Genomic DNA, 18,409 nt, shown 5'->3' on the forward strand with positions numbered 1-18,409 from the left:
AAGAAGAAGAAGCACCACCACCATCACCATCATTAGAGGAAGAAGAAGCAGCACCACCACCACCACCATCAGAGGATGAACAAGCACTAACATCACCTGGGGGAAAAGAAGCAGCACCACAGGAAGAAGAAGAAGAAGAAGCACCACCACCATCACCATCATCACCAGAGGAAGAAGTAGGAGCACTATCACCACCACCACCATCAGAAGAAAAAAGAAACAGCAGCATCAGGAAGAAAGCAGCATGTATCAGAGGAGCACACACACCCTCAGCAGCAAAACTGTCCACTGAGGTACCAGTCCACCAAAGAAAAAGTGAAAAGGAAACGTCGAGTGAGGCTGGGTAGTAGATTTAAGTTGACAGCACCCCATGATCCAGTGCTTGTGAGACCTTCCTCAGAGTTTGTTGGTTCACAGTAGTATGTTACGACTGGTAATGTGCACTGGTTACATTTCTTTTTAGAGTGGGATATTACTCTTATTTACATTGCTTGGTTCTTGAACACATTCTATAACTTCATTTTTTATTCTAATTCTTTTGTCTGGTATAAAGCTGTTGAACACTTTTTTTTCTAACTGTGAAATAATCTCCTGAAAGTGTGTGGAAGTGGTGGCAGCGGTGGGATATCTCTTCTGATCAATTTCTCAGTAGTTCTGAAATGCACGAGTCTCCACACTACATAGAATGGTGGCTTGTCAGCACTGTAATCTAAGGGGCAAAGATTCACTGTATGTATTATATATTATTCTTCTTTTATTTACAATACAAATCAAGTCATACATACATACATTATATATATATATATATATATATATATATATATATATATATATATATATATATATATATATATATATATATATATAATGTAAACTATTTGCAATGAACAATTTAAGGAAATGACAAATGAAGATGAATGTTCCATGATCACTAACGCAGCAGCAACCGCCCACCACACCTCACTCACACAAAACACATAACTCATCCCCAGTCACAAAAAAAACAAACAATTAAACAGACCCTCAGTCACAGAAAATGATAACTGATAAAATAGCCGTACAGTCTCAGCAACTCACACCCAGGAACAAATCCTCACTTTCCTCTGCCATCTCTACTTCTCTTCCTCCATGTCCCACCTACTGGCAAGATGACTAGAGGTGCGCTGCACACACATCCTGGGACATCCTGTGTGTGGCGAGGGCAATGCATACATGCTGGCTGGCCGCCGGGGTGGCCAGGCAGCGGTGAGGGAATGTTGGTGCTCAGCAAGGCACGCTGTGGATGGGATGAGTCCACATGCTTCACCATCTTTGTTATAACTAATAAATACATCAAAGTATGTGACAGAATAACAATAACAACAGAATATACATCTTCTGTAATACATAAATGAATGGAAAGGAATATGCAAACCCATTAAAAGAGTACATATATATACAAGCTTGCCAGATTTGGGGGATTGTGTTCACAGTGTGGAGTGTACACCCCACTGCACTGCCTCATGCTGCTTGACACCAGACCCTTGTGAGTGAAAACTGTTGAAGGCATCACTGGTACTGGTGACACACACCTGCCACAGACTGTGAGTGTCTGCCTGAGGTATTCTCACCATCATGAATAAAGAAACACCAAGAGGAATGGCTGAGAGGCTTCAGTCACAAACACTTGGCCTGTCATGGCTCGGAGGAGAGTGAGGTGCACAAGGAGTGCAGGTGTAACTCACATTGCTCAAGACACCACTGCAAAACTTCCACACACATTAGTAATGATGTTTTGTATCAGAAGATAAACACATTATTTGTTCTAATATTCACAAGGATGGTGGGTGGTACCGTGCATTCCATTTTCTTAATATTTGAATTGAAGCAAAAAGTTTAATGAGGTCACGGCAATTATATCACGTGTCACTTCAACCTCTATTTCTTTTATTCAGTCAAGTGCTTTCTGGGAATGTTACCCATTCACATGTGAAGCAGATCTGTGTTGTTACTATTCCTGACACTGGCATTGTTCAAAAGTAATTAAATCCTTGGTTCAAGCTTCAGCCAGCCAATACACACAGTACAATATAACAATCCAGAGTGTATAAGATGCACTTCTTCCCAGAAAATATAGTTTATCCTGCATCTCATGCACTCATTATGAAATGAAAACTTTTCTAAAAATGTCCTTGTAAAACAGGGAGTGTTTTGTGAGCCAGTAAATAAGGTACTTCTACCTCTGGGATTGGAATAAAACACACACACACACACACACACACACACACACACACACACACACACACACACACACACACACACAAACACACACACACTGGTTAGACCATCAAATGTAACAAAAAGAAAATCAACACACTTGCATTCATACTCAGCCAGTGAGTAACACTAGACATCTGCATGCAGTGATGCTGCACAAAGCACACTGGAGAAAAAAAAAAGACTGCACTGTTCACTAAATGCTCTCAGCATGGGAACAAGAACAGACAGACCTAGAATGTCTTTCCTGTACCTGATGCCTCTCACAATACAGCTTCTGATAATGCTGAAACTTTTTGGAATTCACCTCTTTTGCTCAGGAATGACTGTTATGCCTGGGATGGTGTTGGATTCTATCACCCAATTCAACTTAATTGCTGTGAAAACAGACAGACAGACAGACCAAATGCATGTAGTAACATAGATTTAAGCCTGACCTCTTCACTAAAAATGCACACACACACACACACACACACACACACACACACACACACACACACACACACAGGTACAAAATAAGTGAGCAAGACTTCATTATAATGTGTAAAATATCTGTGGAATACATATGTAACAAAGGTTAGTAATAATCCTCCCTGATAGCTATCTCAAAGAACATAACAAGTTACATACATGTACGTGTGTGTGTGTGTGTGTGTGTGTGTGTGTGTGTGTGTGTGTGTGTGTGTGTGTGTGTGTGTGTGTGTGTGTGTGTGTGTGTGTGTGTGTGTGTGAATGAAGGAAATGCAAACAGTCTTCCCCCACCATGAACACTCCCCCAAAATACAGCAAAATAAAATGCTACAAAAATAAACTCACTCACTCACAGATCAAAGCAGCCTCAGTGCTGCAGCCAGTGGGAGGCTTCAGGATCCTTGCATAATTTCAGGTCTGGGAAGCAAAAGCTGCCCAGGAATCATAATCAAAAAAAGATATATACTGTAACTGCCTCTCTCTCTCTCTCTCTCTCCCTCTCTTACAGGTAGGTAGAGTAGCTAGTTGCTTTATCAGCATCTACTGGTTTAGCACTTATGTCTCCTTTGATTTCTCCAATGTCCAAGCAATACAAAAAAGGAAAATACATAAAATTGCTTTTCCACCTTTTTTCATAATATCTCACAACATCCACCTAAGAGTGTCACCTCTCATTTCATCTCTTCTACTTCCATAAAAAAAAAAAAGTATATAATTTTTTTCAAACTTGCACTTTCCAAATGGTGTTGTGGGGAGCAGCACTTTACAGGGTTGCCAGACACACTCCTTCCCTCCACTGCCAGGCTACTGCTCTCCTTCAGTGTTCCCAGTGCCCCGCCTTGCAGCACGGTGAGACAACTTGCAACGCTGTACAACGTGCCTCACTGCCACAAGATATATCACAGTTATGGTTGCAAATTCCACAGCAGAGAGCCGGTCAGATGCACATGTACATGTACCACTGCCTGGAGTAGTGATGTCACGCTCCATAGAATGTTTCAAAATATTGATGTCACATTCCTTACAAGAGAACAAGATAGCAACAGCAGAGCCTCCACCAATTAATTCCTTGCTTCTCTTTACTCTTTGTGGAGGTGCTGATATAAGAGAAATTACCTGATCCAAGTAAATCACATCCCTAGTTCCTCTTATTGTTTGTGAAGTTGTTGATATAGAGGCAGTTAATGAATTCATGTATTAATTTCTATTCAAGTTATAGACATGAAATTCAGTGGTGGCTGTGACATCACAACTCAGGACAGCCATACACAGGAAGGAAAAAAGAAAAAAAATCTGCAGTATAGTCTTTCCTGACAGCTCATAACAAAGTGCCCTGCATCTCTAACACAAAACAGGAAATATGTATGCATGTACTTAAAGCGTCTCATTCTCTAAGTTTTAACAGATTCTCTCTCATGGATTTTTTACAGAAACTGATAAGGATTGAAAACTATTGGAATCGTACTAAGAGCCGGACTAGAGCCTTCCACACGTGCCTCTTGGACACCTCGCTGATGCCTGGTAGAAAGTGACATGTAGAAAACTTCTGAATCTATATACAGGGGCAGCTCACAATGTACATTCTCTGCTAATTAATGTCATTAAAGCTTTTTTTATGGGTGGCTACTTAGGGGATAGTTAACTGACCTTTACTAGCCAAATGTCACTAAATGATAAAACTGGAGAAAACAGGACATAAGAAAAATCTCCTATGCATTCTGTCTGCTAGTGGTACTCATCCTCTGTGCTCTGCCGTGAGAAGGACATCTTGAAGCTACAGTTCTGGCTGGCGAGGGCGGCTGTCCGGAAGGCAACGTCATTCAAAAACATGTCCTCAGTTATTCCAAATTCTGACAGAGAGAGCTCCTTGTCTTTCTCCTCTCTGGGGACCTCTGGGCTGCCCCTGGACCCACTCCTGTCCGAAGGCTTTTCTGGGTTGGAGGTCTCTGTTGAGTCTGGAGTTCCCTCAGAGGTTTGCTCCGAGCCCAGGCATTCCTTTACCTCACTGGGGGCGGGACACTCACTGTCTTTGTTGTCCTCAGAGTTGATCTCCCGAGAGGGCAACATGAAGTTCTCGTGGCACTCCTCCCCCATCTCCTCCAGCCTGTCCACAGCCACCCCCTCCAGGGCGCCCGTGTAGTGCGACGGGTCGTCCTCATGCCACGACCGCAGCAGCTCTGTGGTTGGCTCCTTGAACACCGGCAGGATTTCCTCCTCGGCGGGGGCGTCCGCCTTGGCCAGGAGGCTCGGCTCGGACCCACGGCTGTAGTTGAGGACCTTGGACACGTTGCTAAGCATGTTGAGGTCCTCACAGCTGGAGAGTTCCTTGATCCTGTAGTAGGGGTCCTGCTCAATGTGGTTGAGGCCATCCAGGGAGAGGCTGAGGCCATTGGTGTAGGCCAGCCGCTCCTCCAGGCTCAGTTCCCGCTGCACCACCGGTCCCAGGCCCACGGGTACCTGGTCCACAAAGATGAACTTGCCGGTGGAGGAGGTGGGGCTGGTGATTGGCACCGCCTCCCGCACGCACAGCCGCGACGCCTTCACGGGGGACACGTCGCTTGAAGTGGTCTCGCTGCCAGATTTTGCTGGCTGCCAGGGCGACTGTATGTCCTCTTCCTCCTCCTCAGGTGGGGCATTGCGGCCACTGTCCTGGCTGGTGGAACGGGCCTGGCCCAGAGGGTTAAGGGGCAACCTGGGGGAGTGCTGCTGCTGCAGGAGGCTCGGGGGTGTCCGCACCTCCAGGGTGACAGAGGTGGTGCCGGCGCTCACGGGTATCATGACGTCAGGCATAGGGGTGGGTGGCTGGGTCCCCACGCTGCCCGGCACACACAGGGAGGCACACAATGGTGAGTGGTTCAGAGTGGCATGCAAAGGTAAGGGTTGGGAGCAGGGAGGTACCACCTGCATCCCTTTCCCTTGATAACATGCAATACTACTGCTAATAATCATCCTTAATGGTAGTTTTCAGACACTCAGCTCCCATTTTTCCTAAAATCATAAGATAAAGTATTAGGAACTAATAGTAAAAACAGGTCTTGCTGCAGGCAGGTCTGAAGTATGTGGATTATAAGTTATGAAAGAAATGAAGTAGATCTAATATGTTGCAAATTTTTGTGTGCATGTATCTCAACTATGCAACAATGCAGTGGTGCAACAGCTGGTATCAGGTTGTAAGCTTCAATGGAAAAAGTAAACTCAAGGTTTGCTGACAGCCTCATGGCATTCCTACTTGTGATGGTATTGCTGCTGCTCATGACATAGCTGGAACATGACCTGATGCCCATGACTTGTGTTTCCTTGTGACAGCTGAGGAGGTCTGGTGAGCGGTTGGTCCTGCATATGTGCAAAACTCTATATTTGTAAATAGTCACACAACACACTACATCTGGCCCAGATGCACTTACAAGGAGGTTAATTATTAAGTGGTATTAGCTTCAGTTTAGGAATGTCCTTCACCACTGTGTCTACTAGGAGACAGAGAGGTTATCAACAGTCATTACATTTAGTTTAGGAATGTCCTTAGCCTCCCAACCTCCAAGATACAGTCAGACCAAACATGCAGCATCAACTGTCTGTTTATGAGTCACAAGTTATGCATGTATGTCAGACCAACCATACTGCCAGACCATCAACATTGCCACACCATCTCCTCCCAGTGAAGCACACATGGAGGCATCACTTGCTCCCACAGCCAGACAACACAAGGCTGTCAGCAAACACTGGAGTACAGGCAGGAGTGGAGGTGCTGGAACAAGCCTGCCACACCACAGTACCACCACCCACCACACACTACTGCCACACTTATCATCAACATTCTGAGTTACCTTGTTGCTTTTGCTATTTTGTGTGAAACTGGAATAAAGGTTCTATTATATTTCAGTCATTACAATTATGTATTTCATTGTAAGAATTAAAGGAGGTAAATTTTCATATGACAAAAATTTTATTATGTTTGTTATTAGGATTAATTAATTACACGAAAATGAGAGAAATTCTTCCTAAGTCCCTGAAGCAATGTTTCGGAGCCTCTCATACACATGATTACTTTTTAACTCCATGAAACATATGATAAAAGAAGCTATTTTCATGAACACACACACACACACACACACACACCAGAGCAAGAGCAGCCAATGAGCACCTAACACCCACCTGGGTTGGCTCAGTTTTGCCAGCAGGAAGTGCAGGTTGGCCAGGGTTGGTCTGAGGTCCGGGGTGGGGATGCCGCAGTACCACCTCATCTGGGCTATGTTCTTGTTCAGCAGAAACACCCCATAGTTGAACTGCAGCTTCTCCCGCTCCTTCCCACCAGTGTACAGTGGAAACCTGGGTGTAGAAAGGAACAAATTACCATTGTACTTATATTAGAAAGGAACCATTAGCACTATGTTTGCATGTGTCTGTATAAATATCTAACTTTTCAAAGGAATTCCCTCTCCCTCCCACACACTCACTCCCGTGCAGTGTCGGCCAGCAGGAGGGAAGTGGTGTCCTTGATGGTGGCAGTGGAGCCGTAGGGGCGGAGAGGGTAGCGCAGGGGCAGGTTGAGCAGCTGGGAGAGGAGCACCACCACATGCACCACGTATCCCAGTGCCACACTCAGGGTGCGCTCGCTGGTGCCGTCATAGTTCTCAGCATCAGGGAGGTGCACGCCACAGATCCGGTACTTCCCGTCACTGCCCTGGGGTGATAGGAAGGCAGGGTGGGTGAGTGATGGTGATGAGGCAGGTCTTAATGTTTTTTTTCTCTCTATTTTCTTATTTTCCTTATATTTTTGGGGTGAGGTGAGTGCGTGGGTAGGTGGGGAGTGAAGACAGGTGTGTGAGTGAGTCAGTAGATGGATGAGTGAATGAAGGAGTAGGTGAGTGGTTAATTCAATGAGTGTGTGTGAAGATGATTAAAAGAATGAGTGAATGAGTAAGTAGGTGATGAAATGAATGAATGGGTGAATGGGTGGCTGGGTGAGTGATGAGTAGTCTTACTTAATGTGGAAGAATGATAGGAAAGGAGAACATACTAATGATAATGAAGATGAATAAGAGGAGGAACAGTAAGAGGAGTTACACTGGGACATAAAATACAGGGACAAAAAAGAAGAGGTAAAAGAAAACAGGAACACGAAGGACAATAACAAGAAAAAAATATAAATAAATATAAATAAATAAATAAACATATAAATAAATAAATAAATAAATAAAATAAAATAAAATGATAAAAAAATAAAATAAATAAAATAAATAAAACAAAACAAGAATTAAGGCAAGAAGCAATGATCATGGCCAGCACCTGCTTGATAGGATAGACGACAGGCAGCTGGGCGATGAGCATCTTGCGCCAGGTGCTGAGGCAGTCTGACAGCTTCTTGAGGGAGTCACGCTTGGTGCCCTCCTGGCTAGAGAGCGTCCGCACCGTGCCCAGCTGGCGGTGCAGGGCCTGGTACCCCTCCAGCAGCTCCAGGCCTGGTGACACACATCGGAGTATCAGTGCCTGCCTCCTCTATCTTAGCATTATTACTTATGAAGGTGTTGGTGCTTACTTCCTACACCTTAGCATCATTTACACAGACCTGGTAACCCTTCAGAATATTGGTGCATGCCTTTTACACTTTATTATAATAGTATATTTAGTTATGGAATTACAGCTGATACTTTGAAATTCTTTATTCTCTCAAAAAAAAAACTCTATTGCAAGTGACAGCTATCAGTGCATTGGTGCCTGCCTGCTATACCCTGGCATTACATAATCAGCCCTGGCATTACGGTCCACATATCAAAATGCTTTGTTTGCTCATAAGGACTGTTTTTTCAAGAGGCAGAGATGATCGGTCAGGTTCTCATAAGTGTTTTTTTTCATTTGTGGTGTGAGTTTTACTTTAGTTGTGCTGTGTTTACAATTTATTCTTAATCTTATGTCTTCTCATCTATTAAGACTCAATCGACCCTCAATTTTTATGAGGAGACCATCAGCGGAATAGATCGAAGATTGAAGGAAAGCACAAAACATACCAGAAACTAAACATCTCTCAACTTGCAACTATAACAGTGGGTGTGTTTGAATACATTAAGCATCACACAATTCACACCACTCAGCCCAACCTGCCTGCATCAGACCTAACTAACCCAGGAAACCCAAACCCATCATCACCACAACACTGCCAATCTGCACCTTTTTAATACCCTCTCTGTAGCTTTCATTGCCACCCACCATATCTTTCACTGCCATCCACTGCACCACACACCCCTGTCCTCCATACCTTTCTCCTGGTTCTGGTTGTCGAGGTTGTCCGCCGAGAGTTTAAGGCCACGCAGCTTGTCTATCTCCTCCTCCAGCTGGTCCCTGAGTAAGGCCACTCTCATGCGGCAGTCCTCCACCTGCAGCAGTAGTTAAGTTCAAGGTACGGCACACACTTCCCTTCCTTTTCATGTAATCAGTAAAGGTTTTTTTATCAATAATATTTCAACTGTCACCGTCATAATCCTCTTTTGTTTCATCCTTAATGCTGAACAAGAATGTGAAGAGTTAAATTTGAGTAAAAAGGTAGCCTATCCCTCAAGAAAATAAGGCAGCAATGGAAGGAGAAAATGATACTGAAGACAAACCAAACAAGGTCCTATCAAACACAATCTATCAGCAAAGCAAAGGAACAAAGACTAGAAAAAAACAAACCAAATGACATCTTAAACTTAATCTATCATAAGGAGGGGAAGAGAGAGAGAGAGAGAGAGAGAGAGAGAGAGAGAGAGAGAGAGAGAGAGAGAGAGAGAGAGAGAGAGAGAGAGAGAGAGAGAGAGAGAGAGAGAGAGAGAGAGAGAGAGAGAGAGAGAGAGAGAGAGAGAGAGAGAGAGAGAGAGAGAATAATGAACTTATCAAGTACAATTGATCATCAAAGGAAGGAAAAGTAGAAAAATAAAAAATAAAAAAATAAGATAAACCAAACATTTTTCCCACCAACAAAATCACACAGCGAGAAAAAAAAAAAAAATCCTTATAAAAAAATCAGTTAAGTCACCACTGGAAGGAAAGGTCTGGAAAAAAGGAAATAAATAAAAACAAGTAAATAAAAAAGGGATTAGCAAAAGAACTGAAAACCAAACCAAACCATTCCTTAAGAGACAAAGCCACACCTTGGATCCCATGATGTGACTCTGGGCGGTCCTGGTGATGTGTCGCATCTCTAGCATCTCCTGCGTCTCCTGGCACTTCACCTCCTGCTGCCGCTGGGCCCGCTTGGTGCTGTGCAGTCTGTGGGGCAGCAGGAGAGAGACGAGGAGGTGAGGGACTGTCAATGTGGTGGTGAAGAGAGGCCGTGTAGCAGGGAGCAAAGGCTGATTAGGAAGGTAAAGATAATAATGATACTACTACTTCAGCTATTTATGGTGGGGGACTGTCACTGTGATGGTGAAAGAGAGGCCATGTCGCAGGGAGCAAAGGCTGATCAGGAAGGTAAAGATAATAATGATACTACTACTACTACTACTACTCTACCTATGGGGCAGACTGTTATAGTGATGAAGAGAAGCCACAAGCCACACAGCAGGGAGTACTGGATGGCTAGAAGGATAAAAGATAATGATGATACTACTATGACTATTACTGAGCTATCTTTCTCTCTATATGACAGGCCAGCAATCCCACACAGGGTGGCCCAGGCAAAGCACCACACACTGACACACACCATTCACAATCTTAGCCCTGTCAGACCCTGGTGGAAAGGGACAATCTTGTGGACAAACTTACTGCACCTACTACTGCTACTACTAATAATGAATAGTTTATGAACATAGCAGTAGTAACACTGACAATGAATTAAAACATGAATACAAAAATGTTTCCACAATAAAAAGTAACAAAAAATGGCAATGAAGGGAGGAGAGGTGCAGACAAGCCACACATTACCTAACCCAACCACCATGCACACCTTGACAGGGCGCTGACAGTGTAGCTCGGCTTGGTCTCTGAGAGTGGCAGGGAGAAGCCAAAGCGCAGGAGGGGTGGCAGCGGCTGCTTCCTGTGATCCTGGTAGCAACCGGGCGCCGTGTAGAAAATGTGGCGCAGCTTGAAGACCAGAGTGTTGGGCCGGAACTTCTCATGGTCGTAGGGCAGCGCCTTGCCCACTGGGATGAGCCCGCTGAAGTGGATGCCCCAAGACGTCACCAGCTGGGCCTCCTCCCCCTCTGACCGGAACCACAGTCGCACCAGCACTCCTGAAGAAGGTGGAAGTGCTACAGTAGGTGTTTGAGAGAGCTGAATTTGACTGCTTTACTGGCTATCATGTCTAAAAGTTTAATAGTTTACTGGATCACATTCTGAAACACTTCTATGCCACACCCTCACTACATTGAAGAGGCTCTAGTTGAAGTACACTGGTTTTAATGGTTCTAGTGACAGATTAACAAGACTTCTACATTACTGATGGGAGAAACACTCTTGAGAACCCAGCTAGTCATCTCTGTGGCCTTTGAAAATAGTCAAGGTGAGGGAGCAAAGCGTTTCTGAATACCGGCTATTGAGAGAAAGGAAAAAATATATAGAAAACTGGAGGGGAGGAAACACAGAAAGGAAATAACAGAAACATTGCAGAGTATAAAATAGCCAGGAAATCCAATCAGCTGTTGGCTACTATGAACTACCACCATAAGAGGATGAGAAAGGGAGTGAGGGGAAGGAGGCAGTGGGCAAGGAGGGGAGCAAGGCAGTGGGCAAAGAGGGGAGTGAGAGAAGAGAGGCAGTGATCAAGAAAGGGAGTGAGGGGAGGGAGGCAGTGACCAAGAAGGGGAGTGAGGGGAGGGAGGTGGTGATCAAGAAGGGGAGGGTGGCAGTGGGCAAGAAGGGAAGTGAGGGGAGGGAGGCAGTGATCAAGAAGGGGAGTGAGGGGAGGGAGGGTGGTGATCAAGAAGGGGAGGGTGGCAGTGGGCAAGAAGGGAAGTGAGGGGAGGGAGGCAGTGATCAAGAAGGGGAGTGAGGGGAGTGAGGTGACTGCCTGCCTGTCTGTAGCACCTCTCAGTGACTGGCGATTGATGGGCCTGATGTTCTCCACCTCGATGTCCACCCAGTTGGGGTTTGACGTGCTCTGCAGCTCACTGGAATAGATCTCCTCCTTGCTGGATGGGGCGTGCAGGGAGAAGTAGTACCTGGGGGCAGGGTGTGAGGCATTAGGACACCTCTTACTCAGTGTGACTTGTGGCTCATGTTGTGTGTACAAACTATGGGTGATGGAGGAGGGTCAGGATGCTGGAGTGATGCTTGGCTACTGAACAATGTGCAGTGTTTTGAAATGTGATGTGTAAATGTTGAGTTTTTTGTGTGGATAATTTACATGGCAACTTAAAAACTAAAATAAATAATAAATAACATTAGAAGAAAAGAAAACAAGATGAAACAAAAAACAATAAAATAAACACAATTAATCTTCTTAGGGTTGTGGTGCACACTATTTTAAATTTCACCTTATATAATTTTCAGTAAAACTAAAATATGTGTTATTTCATATTGACATATTTCAAAAGTAAGCAGAAAAACTACCTTAATTAAATCACCTTAAGAAGTGAATAAAAGTCAGCACACCAGCAAACAAGAGAGGAGGGCAGCACTCACCCCATGGTGGCCTTGGATCTGGGCCTCTTGGACGGCAGGGGGCAGGAGGGCACTGGGATGGGGTGGTGCCCATGGCCACTGAGGTTTCTGCCCACCACCTGGCGGAGGTGACGCAGCCGCAGCCCCGCCTGGCAGGACCACAGCTCCACCACCCGCTGCTGCAGCCCTGCCCTGCTGCACCACCACACATTATGTTTAAGGTTCTATGGTCATATTAAACATTCTGTGGATATATTCAAGGCGGCCCTCTGGCTATACTAAGGGTTCTGTGGATATCTGTCCTTGCTTCTGTATTTCTATTTGTGTATGTGTGAATCATCCAATATAATTCAACCACACAATGGAAAATGTCATAAACAGAATCCTGAACTGCCTGGAAACTTTCTTCTTACTCTATTTGTGTTTGTATTCTTGCACTGTATTCTTGAAAGTCCCCTTGGTAACTAATTTTTTTTTACTGTAACTCTCCCAACTTCCTAAATAATAAACACAATGTCAAAATACTGCAAAAATGTGAGACTTTATTCTTCTTACTACATGTGTGTTTATATTTCTGTACCCCTTTCTTCATAACTGTCCCAAACTTCCCAAACAAAATGCCAAGATCTTAATTAAACATGCCTGAACAAAGTGAAAGGCACCAATAAACAGTGAAGAAACCAACACCCATTATCAAGAAAGCTTTTGCTGGCGATGTTAACAGAAGAACAACCTACCCACACTAATAACTGTAGAGACCTCCCTTACCTTCCACAGTATATCATGAACAAGCAATCACATTGATAGTATTTACAAGAACAACCTACCCACACTAATAACTGCAGATGCCTCCCTTACCTTCCAAAGAATATCATGAACAAGCAATCACATTAATAGTATAGATAAGAACAAACTATTCATATTAATAGCTGGTGGTGCCTTCCTCACCTTCCGTAGTCTGTCTCATCTTCCTGTAGGGCGGCTGACGGCTCCATGCTTGCCACCTCCTTACCACACCGCCATGCTACTTACACTAGGCATGCATCACGCCACCTGAGAGAGAGAGAGAGAGAGAGAGAGAGAGAGAGAGAGAGAGAGAGAGAGAGAGAGAGAGAGAGAGAGAGAGAGAGAGAGAGAGAGAGAGAGAGAGAGAGAGAGAGAGAGAGAGAGAGAGAGAGAGAGAGAGAGAGAGAGAGAGAGAGAGAGAGAGAGAGAGAGAGAGAGAGAGAGAGAGAGAGAGAGAGAGAGAGAGAGAGAGAAGGAGAGAGAGAGGGAGAGAGAGAGAGAGAGAGAGAGAGAGAGAGAGAGAGAGAGAGAGAGAGAGAGAGAGAGAGAATTAAACATCAGTAAACAATATCTAAAGAATTAATATCACATTTCTTTAATTTTTGCTTTATAATTGCTTTTCCTTGAGTCTTCTTAATGTAAAACAATCATGATGTATAAAGTCCAATACAGAACTGGAGGGGTTATGAATGATAAAAATAAATACACAATGCATCTGATTTTCCTTGTAATGCCAAAAATGAAGACTACTGTATATTCTCTTTCTCTTCTGACAGCAAATACACATCTACTACCTGACAATTAAAAAAAATCACCCTTTCTTCCTTGTAAGTGTGAATGGTGAGGCAATTTCTTGTCCACATAACTCATTAAAGCATGTGAGGATTAAGAGAACAGGATATATTTGAGGCATCCTGCATCAAGTATGTTACAGAAGGATTTGATCTATTTATTTATTTATTATTTTTTTCTCTGCACACTTATTATAGAATTGCTTACTTAATAACAAACCTGCTTCACTCACTCAGCTGAAATAATCATATAATTTTTTATTTCACATATGTACTGCAGGACGGCCCAGTGAATAACAGACAAGCCTGCTTCCCTCACTCACCACAGAATTCACACCTCAGCACAGGCCAGCCTCACAGCTCACAGGGGAGCAGCACGCCACACATGGTGCTGCCTCACACCTCACTCATGCTGGCTGCCTGTTCCTGCCTCAGCCGCCCTAACCTCTCTGGTGTACTGCAGGGATCACCTGTGCAGGGTAGGGAAACACAATTAATTAAGTTGCACTGCAGGAATCACCTGTGCAGGCTAGGGAAACACAACTCAGTGTGCATAATATATAAACTCTGGTCACTTTAAACCCTTATATAAATAATGAAAATGGTAAAAAGTTGATCTGTTTTAATTACCCTTTCACTTGCACCTTTATTTCTGTTCATGTGAGGTTAATTCTCCATGAAAACAGTGTATAAATAAAAGCTTCACAAAATCAGCTTTAAAAATAAGAGTACAATAACTGCAGATCCACATCCTGCAGTGGTGGTGGTGGTGGTGAGACTGAGTGACAGTGGTGTACACCCAGGACATGCATACATGCATGGAGGCACTCTGCTGGGGCCATGGTGCTGCTTGCAGAGAGCCACACATCACGACAGTGTTGCACAAGACAAAGTGCAATGACAGAATGTAAATGTAAACATAAACCAAGAGGATAATAAATAATACAAAAGAATAAGAAAATAAATAAATAAATAAAAATAAATAAATAAATAAATAAAAATCATGTTTATAGAAAAACATGTCTTTCTCAACTTTCTCAACACATCAGCATGCAAGGCCATGCAGCACTGACCCATGAATGAGGCGGGATGATGTGAAGGGAAGGCTTTACAGCACTTATAAGGGTTGGAGTGAACAGGTGGTGGGGTGGCTGGCAGGTGCATGGCAGTGAGGAGGGTGTGATGCACCACCAGGGGGCTGGGAGGTGCTGCCACTACAATGCCTCATGTTTTGAAGGAAAGAGGATTGACCTGCAGTGTTGAGCCATGAGAGGAGAGGCCAAGAGTCACACCACTGACAGCACACTCAGCTGCACACCATACCAACCACAGTAATCACCAACAGGACACAACAGTTCAGTCAACCTTGCCTGTTCTGCCACTACACTTTTAAGGCTTTTTAAACTGATCAATAAAAACATCCAGACAAGGCAGTGAGGCATGGCTGGCAGGAAAACTTATTTCATTTCCACTATGATATAAAATTTATCTTCTATGACCACTGATCAGGCAAGGACAAGATATGTGTGCATGTTACCTTTAAATTAATAATCAATAAAAGCATGCAGCCAGGGTAGTGAGTTGTGGTTAACAAGCAAAATAATTTCACTTCCACACACTGAGATAAGACACTTCCCGTCCATGAACTCTGACCACTGAAGGCAAGCAAGGACAGGATATGTCAGCATGCTATATTTGTCTGGCCACTTCCTTTGCATTTCCTTTAATACCACAACACAACTGCTCTTTGGCCACTTCCTTTGCATTTCCTTTAATACCACAACACAACTGCTCTTTGGCCACTTTCTTTGCATTTCCTTTAATACCACAACACAACTGCTCTTCCCTAAGCCTTTCTAAATGATGGTCATCTCATGCAAATGTGGCAGCATCTTTGTTGTGGGTGAAATGTGAGTCTTTTGTGCAACTACTGATGTGTCATGGCCTCACTAACAAAGGCTGGGGCGGCTCACAACACACTCCTCAAACCAGACAAGGAAGGGAGAGGATGGCAATGAGAAAATCACCTCTAAGCATCCATTACTGAGGCTGTAGAGGTTATATTACAGCGGCCAAGGGGAGCACATGAGTATGGCAGATGAAGTGCATGTGAGGGAACAACCTACAGTGTAAAAGAGAGGACAATACTGGTGAGAGAGACAGGGATGAGAGGAGAATGAACAGATCACTGCATGCATGGAATGAAGCATGGAACACTACAGAGAGAGAGAGAGAGAGAGAGAGAGAGAGAGAGAGAGAGAGAGAGAGAGAGAGAGAGAGAGAGAGAGAGAGAGAGAGAGAGAGAGAGAGAGAGAGAGAGAGAGAGAGAGAGAGAGAGAGAGAGAGAGAGAGAGAGAGAGAGAGAGAGAGAGAGAGAGAGAGAATGGACAGATTACACAGAATGAATGCAAACACAAGACACCAAAGCAAAAATTAATCATGATAAAATAATTCAAGGTTCATCACACAATATCTTATGCTGATGTTGTAATCTTGCTTATGTTAATTTTGTTTTTTGTTCTTGGTCATACATAAGATATTCTGGGTATTTATCTCATTATTATTTTTATAATTTTCTTCAACAAGGGAGTCAGTCACCTGATATACTTATTATCTATACACTAAATCTTTTGTAACTCATCATGAATGTCACATGCAGTTTCCAAGTGTGTGTGTGTGTGTGTGTGTGTGTGTGTGTGTGTGTGTGTGTGTGTGTGTGTGTGTGTGTGTGTGTGTGTGTGTGTGTGTATGAGTGAGAGCCTCATTCATGACAGACAGCTACCCCCTATTTACACACTATATCATATCTTTCAGTTTGCACTCATGAGGCAAAGCTGCTGTCTCTCACAATAAAGCTAGCTCTAATATTCTTTCCTAACCAAATGGACTTTCCAGACAACTTCTTTGAGTATCCTCTGATGGTAGGGGGGGGGTGTCCAGTCAAGGTTAGAAAGTTGTAACTGTGGGTTAAATTCAGAAATGAAAACGTCCCTCAGTGTCACATGACCAAGAGATCACCACACACCAATTAGCGTGACCACAGGGAATGGCCTTGGGGGTTAGGTCAAGTTAGGGTCAAGTTATTAGTTTGGTTACATATAGTGTTGCAAAGCCACTCACTCTTACAAGACCAAAAGTTATGCACAGCTTTGCAACTCTGCACGGTCCTGGGACAGCACAGCCCCTTGACCGGCCAAGATTGCAGTGCCCTTTCAGCATCCACTACTACAAAATGGTGTCTTGGATATTTCAGCAGCACCACCAGTACTCCTAAGTGGTGCTCCTATAGTGTGACCAACAAGCCACAAAGCTGCAGTCGCGTGGCTCCGTCTAACAGTGACCTGACTTGCCGTCCCACTTCAGCCCTGCCTTTCCACCAGGTCCCCAAGCTTGTGGTGCATTGGAGAAGAGATACAGAAAAAAAAAAGGAATAATACATGAAATTGCAGCTTATCATGGCGCTAATGGTGAAATGTATGACAATTTAATCTTTAACGTGGAAGCGAATTAAGACTTTAAGCAGCACTGACATTCATCTCTACTGACACTCCAGCTTTGGGGAAAATTTCACTCTTATCCAAGCAGCCATTGTGAGTCCCCTGCCAGTGACCCTCTCTGGCAGACACTAACACACCGGAAGGCAGGAGAGCGCGGGGCAGACTGCGACAAGCACACACATCACACACACACACACAGCTATATCAACTCAACCGTGTCATGAACCTGTCCACTTCCCACATGGCATCCCTTCACGCCTACCACGCCCCCTCTCTCCCCTTACACGCACACAGCCCGACACACACGCAATAAATCACATAAATACAGCATTAGTGGACTTATCAGCTGAGATAGAGAGGTACTCGGGTTCATGATCAGAATACGCCCCCTCTGTTCCACTATTTGTTATAATTTTCCATTTGGGTGAGTTGGGTAAAGGGAGAAACACATATTTAAGGTCTCACAGGGGGGTGGGTGATGTTGTTTGGCCTCCACAGCCGGGTATTATCGCCTCCTCCTCCCTCTCGGCTCGTTCTATTAGTCCTGTTTGTTGATGTTGTTTCTTTGGCCCTCGTGACGTCACTCTAGACACTGCCTGGCGTCACTGTTGCGTCATCGAATGTCTTTCTGATTAATGACGTCATGGGGCTGTTCTTCTCTCTTTCTTTATAACAGTGCGCATTTTTCTCTTCAAAGTGTTTCCTATTTTTGATGTTTTAGTATTTCAGGATTTTTAGTTTAGTTTCTTTAGTTTAACATATATTATTTCATGATTTTTTTTCAATGAACAAAATTTCTCTATATTTGTTCTCTTATTTTTTTTTTATGGTATATACCTCTTCTTATATGAAAATTTTATTGAGGTGCGTTTTAATATACACTACTGGCTCTATTAATCTGACTGTTAAAAGGAATATGACAAATGTGACTCTACACGTGGTGGGAAAAATACTAAAGCCATGAGAGAGGAATCGAACATTATACACGAGGTCCTCCAGACGTTCAAAATAATTCACAATTTAAGTCACACATTA

General features: G+C 43.8%; 1 protein-coding gene across 5 annotated transcripts; it reads right to left on the reverse strand.

Moving 5' to 3' along the window:
• Positions 1 to 1,911: 1,911 nt before the first annotated feature.
• LOC135102681 (UV radiation resistance-associated protein-like) lies at positions 1,912 to 18,011 on the reverse strand. 5 transcript variants are annotated; one of them, XM_064008066.1, is made up of 13 exons: positions 17,840 to 18,010; positions 16,998 to 17,266; positions 14,201 to 14,347; positions 13,249 to 13,353; positions 12,322 to 12,495; positions 11,725 to 11,858; positions 10,646 to 10,931; positions 9,852 to 9,969; positions 8,981 to 9,098; positions 8,014 to 8,186; positions 7,182 to 7,408; positions 6,880 to 7,053; positions 1,912 to 5,542 (listed from the first exon to the last, which is right to left on the reverse strand). In XM_064008066.1, exons 4-13 carry the CDS (start codon positions 13,293 to 13,295, stop codon positions 4,453 to 4,455), a joined length of 2,541 nt encoding a protein of 846 aa, XP_063864136.1. In that variant the 5' UTR covers positions 13,296 to 13,353; positions 14,201 to 14,347; positions 16,998 to 17,266; positions 17,840 to 18,010; the 3' UTR covers positions 1,912 to 4,452. The 5 variants fall into 5 exon arrangements, with proteins under 5 accessions (XP_063864136.1, XP_063864139.1, XP_063864135.1 ...); XM_064008069.1 differs by lacking the exon at positions 16,998 to 17,266 and having other exon boundaries at positions 12,322 to 12,492; positions 17,840 to 18,011; XM_064008065.1 differs by lacking the exon at positions 16,998 to 17,266.
• Between the last annotated feature and the right edge of the window lie 398 nt (positions 18,012 to 18,409).

This window comes from Scylla paramamosain, chromosome 8 (genome assembly GCF_035594125.1).
Source record: "Scylla paramamosain isolate STU-SP2022 chromosome 8, ASM3559412v1, whole genome shotgun sequence".
NCBI lineage: Eukaryota > Metazoa > Arthropoda > Malacostraca > Decapoda > Portunidae > Scylla > Scylla paramamosain.